Genomic DNA, 18006 nt, shown 5'->3' with positions numbered 1-18006 from the left:
TTTGAATATTAAAGACTCGAAGTGTTTCATTAATGAACTAATGGAATTTTAATAATATTCTGTTTACAGGTCCACCTGGTCCCAGAGGCCCTCGGGGAGATAGAGGACCCCAGGGGCCTGCAGGAAAACAAGGTGAGAAAGGTGACAGTGGAGAAAAAGGTGCTCCAGGTGTGCCTGGCCCTAAAGGGGACAAAGGCCCCCCCGGAATTCCAGGCGTCCCTGGCTTCAAAGGTCCTCCTGGACCAAGGGGAAACCCTGGATCAAAGGGCTCAAGAGGATCAGGAGGTCGTGCTGGGCCTCCTGGTGAGAGGGGTGACCCTGGTTTACCTGGTCTTGCTGGCAGAGATGGTCAACCAGGTTCTCAGGGGCCTCAGGGGCCTCCGGGTCCGCAAGGGCAAGCAGGACCTCCAGGACCACAAGGACCTCCGGGCCCTGCTGGTCCTATTGGTCTACGGGGACCACCTGGCCCACCTGGACCTCCTCCTCAAGTGGCTAAACCTTTGCGACCAATAGAACCACAAAGCGCTATGTCTCGTCAAGTTTATGAACCTCCTCCCACCAGCACAACAGGTAAAACCGTCTGGAAATTTGAATATTGAAGGAAATTTGATTATTTGTTATTGTCAAATAATAACAACAAAGTGACTACACATTTATTTTAGCCAGACAAGTGCTTTAGGACTCAATTAAATGGTTAATAATGAGGCTATATTGTATACATCTCTGTGTTTTGGATGTATTACTTATTTACCTTAAAGTCATTATTCAAGTGAATAAAATGGATAAAACTTGGGCCCTATCTCACTGCATTGTCACGTCAAAACCTTGCTGGTAAAGCTGGTCTACAATATTTTTCGTATTCTCAGCAGAAATGATATACTATATCTGATCAGCTGACAGGTGGTGTCATTTGAGAAGCATGGTATGACAGACAATTTTCTGCAGGTATCAGCAACATACCGTCATCTAAGCCGTCTTTGTCCATTTGTAACATATATATTTATTTGACTTTATTTTTATTTATTTTACTTACCATGAAACAGGGACAAGAAATAATGAATGCTCTTCATTTATTTCTACTTACCCTTTTACTCTTTAGGATGCCCACCTCAGTGGAAGAGCTACAAAGACAAGTGCTACTACTTCTCCACTCCGTCAGAGCAATTGAATTTCGATGAAGCAAAAGAAATATGCAAAAATAAGACTTCTATTATGCTTACCATCCATAACGAGGATGAACAGGTATATAACGTTTGCAAATTTTGTTTTAGTTGCTAAACTTTAACAGTTCATAGCTAGATTCTTGAAAATCGATCTTCAAAATGGATCTAATATTTTGTTTCATGGAACTGCATGGAATGAAACTCCTACCCATTTTTAATGTACAGGAAGGCAACCTTGTTGATATGTAAATGTGCATATGTGTGTATTGGTGTGTTTTGTTTGTAGATTTGGATTCAGAGGCAAATTGCAGGAAAGAGTTACTTCTGGCTGGGTCTTACAGACATAGTACAGGAAAACATCTGGAGATGGGTCGATGGGACCCTTCCCTCCTTTACGTGAGTAAATCTGTTACATCATAACAAACAAAAGAACAAATTTCCCCGAAATGTTTGTGTATCAGTCTCCCTGTGAGCCTTTTAGATACGATGTATAATAAATCGACTATATCCACACGTGTGACACTAGGAACTGGAAACCAGGCCAACCAGATAACTGGAGCCACGGCCATGAAGAAGGAGAAGACTGCGCAGGACTCATCCATGAGGCCAAGTGGAACGACTTCTTCTGCACAGACCGCATTGGGTACATTTGTCAATGGGCGAATGAAAGTGAGTAATAATTTCACTTGCAAACACACATTCATGTACAGTGGATATAAAAAAAAATCCCTATTAAAATTGCAGGCTTTTGTGATATAAAAAAATGAAACCAAGATAAATGATATCAGATCCTTTTCCACCTTTAATATGATGTAGCAATCAACAAAATTCAAGTTGAAACAGAACAAACAAACGTTTTAGGAAAATGGAGTAAAAGTGCAAACTTAGGCAACCAGGTTATTGTACTTTTCTTTCTATTTCCTTTTTCCCCTAAAACATTTGTATTGTATTTGTATTTTTCACTGGAATTTTGTTGGGTGTTCTATCACGTTAAAGGTGAAAAGAGATCTGACGAGATGCATCTTCTTTCATCACAAAAACCTGACATTTTAACATGGGTGTGTCGAATTTTTACATCCACTATATGTCCGTCTTCTATTTAAAGTCTGTATGAGCGTTATAAATCAGCTCATTAAGCTTCTCTTGGTATCCCTACAGTGCAAGTTCCAGTTTTATAGCATCCATTGATGAGAAAAGAGAAGAACAGACATGACAATCATGGAAAATTCTCAGGTGGTCACTGTTACAAGACATCCTTCCAAAGCAAGGAGAAACATGGTTTTGCCAAAAGACAATTTTATATGACACTAGATGGACAAGGAAAAAAAAGACAACAAATAATAAGTCATGCGCCACGGCCATAAACTGCGTTAGACTAGAGATTGCCAGTCATGTTCGTGTAAAATTGGAAATGCTGTAATGTATTATAAGCACACATTTGTAAATAACTTTTATTAAATCTTTCTACTTTATGTAATAAACAAAATTCATGCCAGTGCATTATCCAGTGCAATATAGCAAGCTTTAATTGCAGTAAGCTAGAATCACTTAACACCATAAGCTACACAGACTGTTTATTCAGTTGGGAATATACTGTTGTTCACATGAAGGCCCATAGGTTATATATATTTTTTTCTTGTCTAGATTATCAGTGGTATGATTTATCATAAATTAATCTCTCACAAATATATGCAGTAGCTAGTTATGAATAGAACAGTACATTTTGAACTTGCAGTATACATGTAATCATCCTTATTTTTTTTTCCTTTTAAATCTGAAATAAAATACAGTTGGTATTTTTTCCAATAATTGTTGAGTTTATAAATGGAGTGTTTTGGCTGAAAACGCTCTTTAATGTAATGACTGAAAGAATTCACAACTACTACAGAGAAATGTATGCCCTATTTTTTTATTTCTTGGTTTCCATGTAGATAATGGATGTTGAATTTATTAAAGAAATCTTTAGACACACTTCTTGTGTAATACAATAATGTAATACGATGAGTAATTATATTGTTTTTATTCGTCACATAGCAAAACGACGCTAATGAAGTCTTTACTCTCCACTGCAGAATGCACTGTATGTAATGTTGATCCTTTTCCTCAATCTGATGAATTGACATTCTGTGACAGATGTGTGTTTATGCGCAATGAATGTATATGAATATTGATTATTGCTCCATATACTCTCATTGTCTGCAACAAATGGAATTCAAAAATTGTCAAGGGAAGCTATGACGTGTTTCCCTGTGTAATACAATAAATCAGATATAAATAAACATGGTGTGTGATCTAACCTGGTATGGAGTGATAGCGGTTACTTTTCTTGAATGACTCATTTAGGTGAATCGAACGAACCGATTTCCAAGGATGACCAAATCGAAAAGTTTTTTTTTGTCTACATAATGAAACGCAGCAGTTTTGGGTTTCACATATGAAGTAGTGTGCTAACAAATGATCTCAAGATTCTTGATTCACTTCTGATACTCCCATTTATCCTTTTACAGTGCTGGTTCATTGAATCTAATTCATGACTCTTGGGTAGCTGGTAAAGAAAATTACAAAGGAAATTTTAAATTTGGTTTGTGAGACTATCATCACATAACCAATGTTATGAACCATGAACATTGTATGTTCCTGGATTCCATCCTGAGTTGTGAATCAAATGAATCAAAGCTTTCTCAGATTATTTCATTTAAATCGGCAATTATTGAAAGTGAGATGCAACGCTTATCCTTCAGCTTTAGTGCCAGGGTAATGAATTGGATTTGACCTGGGCCAAATTGTCAGGAAGCAAATACTTTAATGGGCCTAAGCCCAAATTATACCCCACTTTAGTCATTAAAGAAGTGTGACTACAGAATGATAGGCTGGAGTCAGCAGCCAATCAGGTGAGAGAGAGAGAGTAAAAAATTGACAGAGTAATCAGAGTGAGTCAGTATAATACTATAAGAGGAAAAAAAAAGATTCGGACTAATAGAATTTTAGAGGTTTTTTCCCCCTGCTTAACAGTTTTTATTATTTATTTATTTATTTGTTTGTTTGTTCCATAATTTGGTGAAAAGGTAATGAATGATGGTCAACAGGTTCTGGAATTTGTATCATCGCTTTAATAGACAGAGTAGACAATAAAATACAGTGAAAACTCATATAAAGTAGTAAAAATACATACATCTGAGGTGACCGACAGACCATCCAGGATTTTGCGGTTTTGTGATAACAGAAATTAAAGCAAAATCCATGAAACTCCGCAACATTCACAGGAGCTTACAATTTGTTTTAATTACCGCATATTTTCTGCAGATTTGGGCCAAGACGTGCCATGTGACCTCATCACAACATGCATTCAGCCAAAGCCCCCTCCAATTCACTTGTGCCGAACATAAGTACAGCTAAAAGATCTCATTTACCAGCAAACATCACTGTGAAAGACCATGCAAAACAATCCCGCGCAAATGCAATTTCGCCAATTCAAGTAGTTTTCCACAAAAAAACTCAAAAAGCCGCAGCAAAATCAAGCATTTTTGGCTGCAACAATCACAAAAAAGACTCCTGTATGTGAAATCCTGTACGGATAGGATAGAGGTGATTTGTTTTCTACACTGTGTTTCAATTAGAGTTAGCATTACCAATGATTGTCATACACTGTGATTGACATACATTTCTGTGAAGGTGCTTCATCCAAAACATTTCCTTACCTGGCTCTCATAAAAATGTACATTATATGGCTAAAAGTATGTAGACACCTGACCAGCACACCCATGTGACTGTAATCACATTCCATTCCAGATTTAGTCCCCCTTTGCAGTTATAATAACCTCCACTCTTCTGGGAAGGCTTTCCACTAGATTTTATAACATGGCTTCTCTAATTTCTAATTCCATGTCCAAATTCATCCCTTTCACCAGTAATAAATTTCCCCATCTTGGAAATACTAATGCTTCTTCTACTACATTTCTTGTGTCGTGGAAATTAGACAACACTCGTCCTCTGAAGGTAAAAAAAGATTTATAACAGAAAGATGGCCAAATGTATCATGTACCACTGGTATAATGGAATGAGTCAATGGGGCATGCCACTTGATAATAACCCGTCGCAAAAATACTGCGCCTCTTGCGCTTCTTAATAAGTACTCTCTTTACTTATTTGTTGCTAGAACCAGACTCTTTCCGTTAGCAAATATGTTTACCGTTATTATCTCTCTCTATATATATACCTGTTGGTATATATCTTAGTTTTGAAGCTGTCATCTAAGAAACACCAATATCTCTGCTGTCGCAGAGGCGAAGTTCCTGGAACTTCTTATAAGAAATCGCTCCATGTAATACTTCTCTCTCAATGTAATACACACATTTCTTATATCATTGACTCCCTTCCACACAGACAGCAATACACAATGACTTTATAAAATTCTAATTCTAAATTCTTGATGATTCCTACCAGTCACTGGTAGGGCTGCATAGGGCTTTCACTCTGCATAACAAAGGGCAAACCACCTGTGCGTCAACGCAGACTTCAGGGTGAAACTTTTCGACGAGTGTCCTCCAGTTTGCTTGTTGTCCAGAAAAGCTGAAAAGACTCGCGCAGCCCTGCCAGGAGACGCTAAATTGTCATGGAAATTAGACAACACTCGCGGACTCGTCCTCTGAAGGTAAAAAGGTTTATTACAGAAAGATGGTTAATACAGGATAGAATAAAGCAGGATAGAATAATGAGAGCGCTCTGAAGTGCTTGTGCTGAACCACTACTATATATATGAAACACAGAGCATGACATAATTCTGTGTACCGATAAGAAGCAGTTTGAGGCAGTTCAAACAGGCTTTGTTTTAGGATCTTAGAAGATGTTTAGACGAACCTTGAACAGAAGAACATGTTTGTGTCTCTGTAAGCAGATAAACATTCTGTACGGATCTCAGTGACATGACATGGCCTTCTTAGGCGTTATCCTCTGATGAACATAAACAGAACAAGAACCAAATTATTACAAAGTAAAAATGAGTCATTTCTCTCGCACTTGTCATTAAGTTTTGGAAGTGCATGCTGTTTGTTTTTGGGTTTTTTTTGCACACAGTAAAAGGATCTGGCTCTGCTGGGTGTTTACAGGACGTCACCATGTTTTGTTTTCCAAATAGACTGACATGCTGATGGAGTGAAGGGGCACTGAGGACATGTCTAGAAAAAGACCCATGTAAACATTCCGTACTGAACCACAGTTTTCCAAAAGGGTTTTTTCAGCCACATACATACACTTGTGTTGATGTCATTGCTTAAATAATTCATCATTTCTTAGATATTTTCCAGGTTATTTGTACTAGTAAGCAAAATACCCATCTGTGATGACATTGCTTATAGTGCCTGATGGTTTAGGCGATTAACATAAATATATAGATGGCTGAACACCACTGTTTGATCATTATCGTTTGTTAAAGATATAAAGATTCATTTTTGTACTGAAATATCATATGTCACAATAACGTATAAGCTATTTAAATTTTTTTTTTTTTAACTCAATCCAGCACCTAATACGTTAGAAGTATGCATATTTATATGTTTTTTGTATGTAGATTTACCTTTAGAGTTTGAGAGGTATTAGTCTACAGTATTGTGCAAAAGTCTTAAACTTTTGTTTAAGTACAATCTTTGTTATACATTTTTATTTGATGACTTCTACAATGAAGGATACTGGATTTTGTTGCAAAAATAAGAAGCAAGTGCAACAGTCAAAGTCTCCAGAAGAACCGTAGCTGGTTCTGCAAGACACTCAATAAAACTTACAGCTCATTTCCTTATAAAACTGCACTAATTAGTAGTACCTGAGACTACTAATTTTTTTTTAATCAAGGAGTCATCATACCAAATATTGACTTTGTTTCATTTATTACTGTTTATTGCTCTTTATAGTATTTTTTAAAAATATAGAAACATTTAATTTAATTATTTTTGAAGGTATCTTTGCCCTATAGTGTTTCTTTTGCACAGTACTGTATACATTCCAATAAAACTCCGTATCATTTGCACAAGTCCTGAGTAAGAAGCTCACATACAATATTGTCTTTCCTGCAATCAACTGTACAATGGAGAAAACAAAAGGAGACTGGCTGCTTGTTTTGTCAAGCACTTTTGTGCCATCAAAATAAAAGGATTACTTTCAATGCTAATGGATGTAACATTAATGACGTCATTATTTGGGAGAAATTAAGTGTGGAAACGTACGGAGAAGAAGCTCATCTACACTTCTGGAACACTGAAGCTCCATGGAATGAATATTTCAACTACAGCTATTACAGCATCAACCTCCTAAAGCAGGGGTGTCCAATCTTATACGGAAAGGGCCGGTGTGGCTCCTGCTTGGTTGGAATGAAAACCTGCACCCACACACACACACACCGGCCCTTTCCGGATAAAATTGGACACCCCTGTCCTAAAATAGTCTTAAAAGCACTATACAGTAATTGCACAGCCGATGAAGAACGTTTGGCCAAAACATCCTGTTTCTCTGGAAAATTTTTGTACTGTTACATTGACTATCATTACTGATGTACACTGCAGTTCCTTTCTGGATTATTCTACACTGTTGTTAAACTGTGTATAAATTGATGATTTAATATTTGTGTTGTTTTTTCTTCGTTCATTCAAACATAAGTTGGAAGACCTTTTAAAACCTCTATCATGGACTTCCGGTCTTTTCCATACCCTCATCTGTCCTTGGTACACACTATTATGATATCTACCGTAGCAATGTGTTTGATATATTCATTGTTATTATGAAATCTCAGACAGGCAGGGATGATGACTTCACTTCAGTCCCACGTGTGACTGTGCAAAAAGTCAGTCATGTGATTCAATCATATGATTGAAGAAATTTCCCTTGTTCTCTTTTATTTTAAGAAGATTTATAAAGGACACAAATACTAAATCAAATCAGTGTTACATGAATCAAATATTTATTTATATACACGACGTATATTGTTAACAACGCAGTTACCCTTAAATATATGACTGACACGTTCGAATTTGTGTTTCTTTTTTCTCTTTTGTTTAACACCCGTATTCTTAAACCCCGCCCGCTGTGCAGTGATTGGCTACATCCCGTGCTTCGTCAGAATCGACAGCTCCGGTTTCCTTCTGCGATTGGACTACAAAAATAAAGTAGGTGGGTTTTGTAGAAATACGGGTGGAAAGTAAGGCAGCTTTTTCCCGAGCTGCTGGGTTCCTTTTTTACCCATAATGCACCAATTATAGGCTGCTTAGGAGTGACTGTCTAAGTGTTAGAGCTGCTATAGTTTTTTTTATTTTATATTTTATTATGTCTGTTCATTTATTAAACAGCTAAGAAGTGACAGAGAGGAGAAAAGAATAGCTTAGATCTGTCTTGCTGTTGTTCCTGATTATATCTCGGCGATGCCTCTTTTCACGTCCAATCCTTTTGATCAAGATGTTGGTAAGTTGTAGAAATGTCGTGGAGCTTGTTAGCAAGCTAGCACACACACACACACACACACAGACACAGGCTGGCTGTGATGCTGTACTGTTGTTAGCTTAGCAGCTGGCTACATTTCCCTGTTGATTTGTTGTGTCTGTGTATTTTGCTGCCACTGTACGTGAAAATAACAGCAGCAAGAACGACGACATTTTGCTACAGATATGTCTTTGTTTCCTAGCAGTAGACTTGAATGGGGTTAAAAGCGACTGGCCGATTAGCTAGAGTTAGCTAGTTGATGTTAGCACTTAGCATGGTACGTCATTTTCACTGTGTTTAAGTACACACACAGTATCTACACGGGTGTAACATGTCAGAACACACTTTCGGTCCTGAATGAAAACTAGAGTGAAAGTTGTCATGGTCAGGGCTGTTATTTTAGTCTGTGGGCTTTACCAGGAGCTACAGTGACACTGCAAATGCGAAGCTAGGGAGCGGCTGGCTAACGGAGCCAGCCGGCTTTATTCTAACCAGAGGTGTTTTCTGGTAGCACCGCTATCAGGTCAAAGGCCGTGCTGGCGAATATCACGTCATAGACGTCATTTGCATATTCATGAGATCGGTATGCTCATCTGCATATCAAAGCAGGTTTTTAGAATAGAAAGTACGCACACAGCGGGGCGTGCTGTTACAGGAAAATAATCCACGACGGGTTATTGTGACGCCTCAAAGTTGATTCTATTATATCTTAGACCGCAGCAATTTGCAAATGATTATATTTTTTAAAAAACGAGGTGTATATAGCATATCAGAATAGTAATTAAGTAAGGGATTAAACTCAACGGGGCTGTGCTGTTATAGGAAAATAATCATTACAAAGTGGTGCACGCTAGGAACAGCGTACAGTACGCGTGATGTGAGAGATTGCCCAAGCCTTGTTCTTCATATTGTGATTCTTCTTCGTTGTAGTAGTCCTTCACACCAGAATACCTGCTTTACTGCTCTGTACTGACTCGAGCCAGTCGAGTCAAGTAGTAGTCAACTAGTGCAAGTTGTCCTGATGCACATGCGTCGACCGTATGTGTAGGCGTACATGTCATATGGAGTATACTTTGAAAGGTTATGCATACGACTGTGCGCATACACTAGCGTACGTGTAAAAAAAAACAAAACAAAAAACGAAGTATGCCAGAGGCCTAAGTCTACCACCCTGATATGGATTATTTTCCTATAGCAGCATGTTCCTGAAGTGTTTTATTCCTTTTGCAGTCTTTAAGTCATTAATAAATGATACGTTGTGCTGTTTAAGTGCTTAAAGTTGCAGGAGCGGCTGAGAAGGGTCCGCTGTCATTATACGGTATGAGAGCGACCTCTAGAGGCGAAATAAAAACCATCACTGACAGATTTTATTGTGGTGTTTGAAGTGTTTTTTGATTAATTTTGGATGTCTGTATTTTTATTTGATATTTGGAGTGTTGCTTTTTGGTTGAGTTTGGGTATAAACTTTTATTTACTTTAATATTTATTAATGGTTAAAATGTGAAAAAAAGTACACTTTCATGGTGCTGTCAGTGTTGTTTATTTTTGTAATGAAGTTCAGCAGTATTTTACTTTAGGTGTTATGCTTTCATTTAGTATCCCTTTTAAACCATATCAGTTATTATTATGGAGAAATGGAGAAAATGTTTCATGGCATGGTTTTTAATACAGTCAGGGCAAAACTGTATGGCAGAAATATATAACAAATCTTGAAGGCCTTCACAAAACATGCATATCAATTTTCAGATATATTTGTCCCTTTTAAAAAATCAGACAAGTAAGCAGTTTCAGGTGTATTTGCATTTTATGTCTATAATAATAAGTTAGTACAAATGATGATTTTAACATGCAGTCATGAGTAATGACAGCCCGTGTAAGTCTGCCACATGGTGTCGTTCAGTATTATTTTTTAATTTGTTTAATATTTCTCTGCAGAGAAAGCAACCAGTGAGATGAACACGGCTGAGGACTGGGGCCTCATACTGGACATATGCGATAAGATAGGACAGTCACGCACCGGGTGAGTCCTCCTACCTAGTCCTGAACTCTATTCATCTTCTTTCTGATTGAGTGTCTATGTACAGTATATCAGAGCAAATGAGGGTTGATGGTTAGTTTCTTGCATTTTGTAGACCTAAAGAATGCCTTCGCTCCATTATGAGGCGAGTCAACCACAAGGATCCCCATGTAGCCATGCAGGCTCTGACAGTACGTTTGTTCATCCTTAAGTCTCTCTCCCTTGATTCTTGTGAAGTGGTTTTGGTTTTACTGATGTCGTACAGTCCCTTCTGAAAGTACTGGAATGACTAAAATATTGGGACATGTGATTGACAGGTGTTTTCTTGTTGCACAGGTGTGCCCTGTTCGATTGATTGATTGATTGATTGATTGTATAAGCAGTTAATAGCTCTAAATGTCTACTCTTGGTTTGAGGACTGGGCTTTGCCTGTGAAGACTGCATTTGTTGTTAAAACAGATAAACCAATATGAAGACCAGAGAGCTGTCTATGGGAGAAGGGTTAGGGAAATTTGATCAGATTCAAACCGCTCACCTAAAAATTGGGTGGGTTGACACCAAAGGCACCTTGTTGTAAGTTGTTTGATACATCTCGATGTAAATATCAGAAAATGAAAGCTGAAATTCTGATCTGTCGTGTCGTATAGACCTTTTAATCCCGAACCCAAATGTTTTCAGTGTATAGCAAAATCAAAAGAATTGGCCTTGCTGTTCCAATACTTTCGGAGGAGACTGTATGCTGTTGTCTTGTCATGGAAAACAAGTCTGCTTGTTTTTAAGTCACGTGACTGTGATGAGTCTGTACTTTTTTTTTCCCTCCCCCTCCTACACAGTTATTAGGGGCTTGTGTGTCAAACTGTGGGAAAATCTTCCATTTGGAGGTGTGCTCGCGAGAGTTTGCCAGTGAAGTTAGCAGTGTCTTAAACAAGGTATGTTCACTGGTTTATGAGAGTGTGGTCCTTCCGTTAATTTTTAGCCGACACTGAGAATTAGTTGTTGTTTTAATCAGGGCCACCCAAAAGTATGTGAGAAGCTCAAGGCCCTCATGGTGGAATGGGCTGAGGACTTCCGAAACGACCCCCAGCTCAGTCTCATATCAGCTATGATCAAGAACCTGAGAGAGCAGGGTGTCACCTTCCCCGCTGTCGGCTCCCAGGTTAGTACACTAATGCTGTTTCCACTCTCCTCCCCTGCAGCTTCTGGACAGTTTCAGTAAACAATGCCTGGTAGTAGTAAGCCAAGGAGAAGTATGTTTGACATTCTGAATGATCCGAATAACTGAAGATCGTGAGTTCTGTGAATCCCAACGATGTCCTAGCCATCAGTGGTCAGGAGTCCAAGAGAGCAAAATTGGACATGCTGTCTGGGTGGCAGGGGAGGAATACCCTATCAATCACAATGACACTAGTGTAGTTGTGGGCTTTTGTGAGCTTCCGTATGTTGACAAGTACAGTTAGCGCTTTCCTCCAAGTGTGTTACGTTGCCCTGTGACGCAGCTTAAAAAGATGCTGTTAGCTAGCACCCTTCCGTGTTGGTAGCTGCTGTATTATAGGTTAGACTTGGCTGGTGGGTGGGCATTTATTCGGGAATAAATGGGAGGTGTAAAAAAATAAATAACAATATCCATCTAATATCCATCTGTCCATTTTTTTCCCCCCCTCGCTTTCTTCTAAAACATAAAATAACTAGACAAGCATGTAAACTGTAGGTCAAATTTTAGGAATGTGCAAGCTGGATCAATGATTGTATGTTGTTTTGCAGGCAGCAGAGCAAGCAAAAGCCAGCCCTGCCTTAGTGGCCAAAGACCCAGCAACATCCACAACCAAGAAAGAGGAAGAGGACTTGGCCAAAGGTGTGCCCCTCAGACTTTCGGTTGTAATGTCCCTAGATGACAAACAGGCTTTTAAGAAGCTGTGTTAAATGTATTTGCATGAACTGGGTCCTGACTTTGAGTGCTCAGCAACACTTTTATGGCGAAAAGAACCTTGGTCTCCTTTTTTTCCCCCTCCAGAGTATACATTCTATAAAAGCATTGGCGCTTGGGTTTGGTACGAGTCATTTGTAAATAGCACAAAATATGGGATAAAGAGTTTATTTCAGTTGCCATGCCTTACCACACTGTAACAGTGCTCAAAGTGTAGAAGGCTGACTTTGATTTTATCTCCTACATGCAGCCATTGAGTTGTCCTTAAAGGAGCAGCGGCTGCAGAACCAGACCTCGTTCTCTGGGCTTTACCCAAGCGCCAGCAGCCTTCTCGCCTCCCACAAAGCAGAGGGAAGGAAAGTTCGGGCTATTTATGATTTTGAGGCAGCAGAGGACAACGAGCTGACCTTCAAATCTGGAGAGATCATCACCATCTTAGATGACAGGTCACCCTCTACCTTAGAACAATGCTGGGATTTAAACTTTATATAGCTTTTTGATGAATCTGATCATACGTCATATTTACTGCTTAATGTCAGTTGGGTGTGCTCATACGGTGTGATAATTATTTATTTATTTATTTATTACAGTGACCCCAACTGGTGGAAAGGTGAGACGTATCAGGGCGTGGGCCTTTTTCCATCCAACTTTGTCACAGCAGACCTGACAGCAGAGCCAGAGATGAGTGAGTAGATTTATTATCTTTGTCGTCTTGCTGTGGTCTGTTGTCACTACAATACTCCTGTCTTTGTATTTCTGTTTCATGACGTTCTTACGTTTTATGATGCGCCACTCGAGCTGAGGTCACGCAGATGTCTTTGTTACCCTGTTTTCCCAGTGAAAACGGAGAAAAAGACCGTGCAGTTCAGCGAGGACATCCAGGTGGAGACCATTGAACCGGAGCCTGAGCCTGTCTACATAGACGAGGTGAGGGTTCTTGTAAATAAAATGCACGGCCCATAATTTGAGTTGCACGAATCAGTGCGTCATGCTCTTATTGGGAGTTTTAGTTCCTGTGCGTTATGTCTTGTAAATGGATCAACTCGATAAAAGCTACCTGATTGACCCTTCGTATGGGAGTCATTTTGCGATGCTGTAATCCACACAGGAGAAAATGGATCAGTTGCTCCAGATGATCCAGAGTGCAGATCCAACAGATAATGAGTCAGACGCCTGTGAGCTGCTCCAGCTCGAGGGTAGGTCATAGGGCCTTTCCTTGGCTCTGCATACTATATATATATATATATATATATATATTATAGAGTTCCTCTTAAATTTTTTATTTGGATCTGTGTGTTTAATTATTTTTTTTTCTCTTTCTGTTCAGCTGCCTGCAACCAAATGGGTCCGCTCATTGATCAGAAACTGGAAGAAATTGACAGGTCATTGTTAATTCATGGATTCATTGATTGAATTGAAACTCTGATTTATTTATTTTTTCTAGAATTTTTTCATAGAACATATTTTTTCATGTTGTTCACACTGCCTTACAGGAAGCACTCAGAGCTGTCTGAGCTTAATGTGAAGGTGATGGAGGCACTCTCACTGTATGCCAAGCTGATGAATGAGGACCCTGTGTATGCCATGTACGCCAAACTGCAGAGTCAGCAGTACTACATGCAGCAGCCCGGCACCTCACAGCAGGTGAGCAGCTCCGTCAAATGAACTTTAGTACAATCGGTCACGCTCAATATTTCGAGCATGAGTATATGCCGTGTGTCCGCAGGTGTATCCTGGGCAAACATCTGCAGGACAGTATGCGGTGGCTGCTACAGGGGTGCAGGGTTACAATGTGGAGCAGATTCCTGCCATGAACCAGGCTCCTTTACCAGGCCAACCAGTGCCCAGGTAACATCTGATCACTCTACTGCTCTCCTGAGAAATACAGAAATGTTATAAATGTTATTTTCAAGCCCTGGAGAGTCTATAATTCATTGTAATCCATTCAACGTTCAACATGTGTGTTTCTTCACCAGTGATATGCACATGTACATAGGCCAGGCGCCCGTGTACAGCGCTCCTGCGGGCAGCATGGCTCCTGCTGAAGTGCAGCAGGCATACCAGAACACCGCCAGTGGACAGGCAGGCCTGACCCAAAATCTCAGCTACAGCTGTGCCAATCCTACAGACCCTCAACAGAGCCCTTACCCAGAAAAAGCCCTCTTATAGGACCCCGAACACATTTCTCTCTTCTCCAGTATACATACACACCCTTCTCATGAACAAAGAGGTGCAAGCTAACACTAAAACAACATGGCTGCACAGCACGGGTGCAGACTGATCCGCACTCTTAGTTGACCGTCGTTGTTTCTGATGAACGTACACATGTCCATACACACTACGCTCTTTCAGTAACGCACCCAGAGGGTAGAAACCCGTCTGTCTGACCAAGTAAACGACACCGAATATCGATTCACTACTGACTGGTTACATTATGCAATTTGAAGAAAGGCAGACAGAGGAGTCAGTCTCTCTCTAGCCATCTCACTAGCTCTCTCTCTTTCTCTCGCCATCTCCATCTATCTCTCTCTATCATGATGCCTGTGTCTTTCTCTCACGCTATATCCTCTGTTTTGCTATTTGTCTCTATCTTCTCTCCATCTTTCTTTCTATTTCTCTACCTCGCTTATCTGTCTGACTCGCTAGCTCCATCCGACCATTTTTGTCTCACCGTCTGTCTTTCACACTCTTTCTCCAGCTCTCTTTCTCTGTCTCGATCTATGTCTCTCAAGTTCTTTCTCGGTCCTTCACTCTTAAGTTATTTGACTGCGTCGGTGCCACCCTAATGCCTACTACAGATTCACACTTACTTGTTTGGGGGGGGAACACAAGCGGAGCATGCACATGTACATAATTTCCCCTTCTGTTCTGGAACTTCTGACAGTCGCAGGTGTTTGTTGCTACAGGGTTTCATAGGAGAAGTTTTCGTTTTCCTGCGAGGTCAGTCTGCATACACGAGTGTACGGCCCTCGCGTGTCATTAGTTCTCACAAAAAAAAAAAAAAAAGCATAGCAGCCATTCCACCTCTCCTGTCGGACTGTGTAGTACAGCAACAGCATGGTCCCTAACAGAGTGGCGTAGTCCATACAGCGCCTCCTGCAGTTCTCAGCAGGATGGTGCAGCCCATCTTCCTAGCTTCTTGAAACATTTCTTTAACACAGTGTTAAATTGATTCTTAATTGTAGTATGTCTATTTATTTTGACTGTCATTTTAAATGCACTGTACTTTGATATAAGAGAAGAATGATATTCTGCTTTAAAATGTAGGTCTGTGTGTGTGTGTGTGTGTGTGTGTGTATATATATATATACATATATACATGTATGTATATGTGTATATATTTTATATATATATATATATATATATATATATATGTATATGTGTATATATATATATGTGTGTATAATATGAGAACCTGTGTTACAGCAGCTGCTCCTTCTGATGATGAAAGAGCACGGTGAAAGGCATGTAGTAATATTACTCGATGATGTTATGCACTTTTGATTTTGACTCACAGTCTCAAGTTTGAGCTCACCTCAAGTTGTTAAACATTTTAACCACGGACGGACTAAAGCGGCTAACGGAAAGATCCGGATATTTAGGCGCTGGGAATTTTACGATTTCAAAAACACTAAAAAAAAAAAAAATGGCCTTGTACGTTTTGAGACGTCTCGATTCCCCTGCATCGAGAACCAGTTGTGTATGATGTATATGTGGGAATGAGTGTCGTCCACCCTAACGTCACTACATTTTTAATCATTTTGGAAGATTTGCGTAGGCTGAAATCGAGTTCGTTAGGATCAGAGGTCGTATCCTCTTTGCCCTGGTATCATATGTGTAGGTGGAATAGCTAAATATTAAAGAGTTGTTCAAAGATCTCGACCTGGGGACAATGAGCCAGTTCCACGGTGGTCCACTGCTTTTTACACACAGCTGTGATCCTGATAGAAACTTTATTCACAGGGAGAATGTTTCCATGTTTTAACGGTTCTTGGTGTATCAGTTCAGTTAAATGTATCTAGTTGTTTATGTACTATTTTAATCATCTGAATGATTAGTATTCACAATAAAATTAGCCCAAATATACATTGTGGTGTGGTGTGGTGTGGTGTGTTCGGGGCTTATTACGGTGAAAAATAAGAAGAAGGGAAGCGTTATCTTAACGTTAATGTTTAATGCGCTTAAACATTTTGTTTGAAAGTAAAATAAGCAGTAAATGAGCATTAGGTCTATTGATTATTACTTCTGGTTGGGTGTGAAATGATCTCGGATCATTGGGTAAAAGTATGACTATTGAAACTAACCTCTACCTAGAATATAACTCTATCGCAAATAAAATGTACCGTTTACTGTAAATGGTCAACATAAAATATCAGTTTATATATTAAAAAATAATTATACACATTTAGATGTTAATAGTAGCATTTACACTCACTGTCCACTTTATTATAAACATCTGCACGTTTTATGCTGTTATTTAATCAGCCAATCATTTGGTAGCAGCGCAATGCAAAAAAAAAAAAAAATTTAAAAAATCATGCAGATCCAGGTCGAGAGTTTCAGTATCAACTCTTGACGTGAAACATCAGAATGAAGAAAATGTGTGATTTTGATCATGGCACGGCTGTTGGTTTGAGTATTTCAGAAACGTCTGATCTGGGAATTTTACACACAACAGTATGTAGAGTTTACACAGAATGGTGCGAAACAAAACATTGAATGAGCGACAGTTCTGTGGGTGGAAACGGCTTGTGGATAAGAGAGGTCAGAGGAAAATAGTTCAAGCTGCCAGGACAGATGTAGTAAGTTATATAATAACACTTTACACCTGTGGTGAGCAGAAAAGCATGTCAGCATGTACAAAACATTGAACGTTGAGGTGGATGGGCTACAACAGTAGAAGATCACGTTGGGTTCCAGTCCTGTCAGCCACAAATTGAAGCCTGAGTCTATCATGGGCACAGGCTCACGCAAACTGGACAGTTGACGATAAATAATAATAATAATAATAATAATAATAATATGGTGAGTTTGTACTCATGACTGGGGAAAAAGTTTGTGAAGTGTTAAAGATCCTGAATTTTACAAGTCAATATGAGAAGGATAAAACATAAAAAATATTTGTATATGTAAACATGACTTTACTTTTTTGTCATAATTTTTCCTTCCACTAGAGGGAAATCTGTTTTTTGAAGCATATTTGGATTCAAGTTTGCATCCATCCATGCATCCATTTTCTGTACTGCTTATCCTTACTGGGTCGCGGGGAGCCTATCCCAGGGGGCATAAGGCACAAGGCAGGGGACACCCTGGACTAGGTGCCAATCCATTGCAATCCAGGCGAACGTGCTAACCACTAAGCCACCATGCCTGCTAGTCACTTTATTAGGAACAGCTGTACTCCTGCTCATTCATGCAATTATCCAATCAGCCAATCATGT

The 18006-nt window shown here is 39.4% G+C and overlaps 1 protein-coding gene across 1 annotated transcript in view; it reads left to right on the top strand.

Moving 5' to 3' along the window:
- Positions 1 to 16653, top strand: part of LOC128609589 (collectin-12-like) — a 47817-nt gene extending 31164 nt beyond the window's left edge. Inside the window, 18 exon segments of the mRNA XM_053628151.1 lie at positions 70 to 570; positions 1100 to 1242; positions 1450 to 1559; positions 1690 to 1773; positions 8500 to 8606; positions 10560 to 10644; positions 10757 to 10832; positions 11475 to 11570; positions 11651 to 11797; positions 12403 to 12493; positions 12816 to 13011; positions 13156 to 13250; positions 13404 to 13492; positions 13674 to 13761; positions 13893 to 13947; positions 14059 to 14209; positions 14292 to 14413; positions 14542 to 16653. Coding sequence (XP_053484126.1) covers positions 70 to 570; positions 1100 to 1242; positions 1450 to 1559; positions 1690 to 1773; positions 8500 to 8606; positions 10560 to 10644; positions 10757 to 10832; positions 11475 to 11570; positions 11651 to 11797; positions 12403 to 12493; positions 12816 to 13011; positions 13156 to 13250; positions 13404 to 13492; positions 13674 to 13761; positions 13893 to 13947; positions 14059 to 14209; positions 14292 to 14413; positions 14542 to 14734 — 2429 coding nt within the window. The 3' untranslated portion in view covers positions 14735 to 16653.
- Positions 16654 to 18006: the final 1353 nt, after the last annotated feature.

Source organism: Ictalurus furcatus, chromosome 7 (assembly GCF_023375685.1).
Source record: "Ictalurus furcatus strain D&B chromosome 7, Billie_1.0, whole genome shotgun sequence".
In the NCBI taxonomy this organism is placed as follows: Eukaryota; Metazoa; Chordata; class Actinopteri; order Siluriformes; family Ictaluridae; genus Ictalurus; species Ictalurus furcatus.
This window is presented reverse-complemented; position numbering and strand designations above follow the sequence as displayed.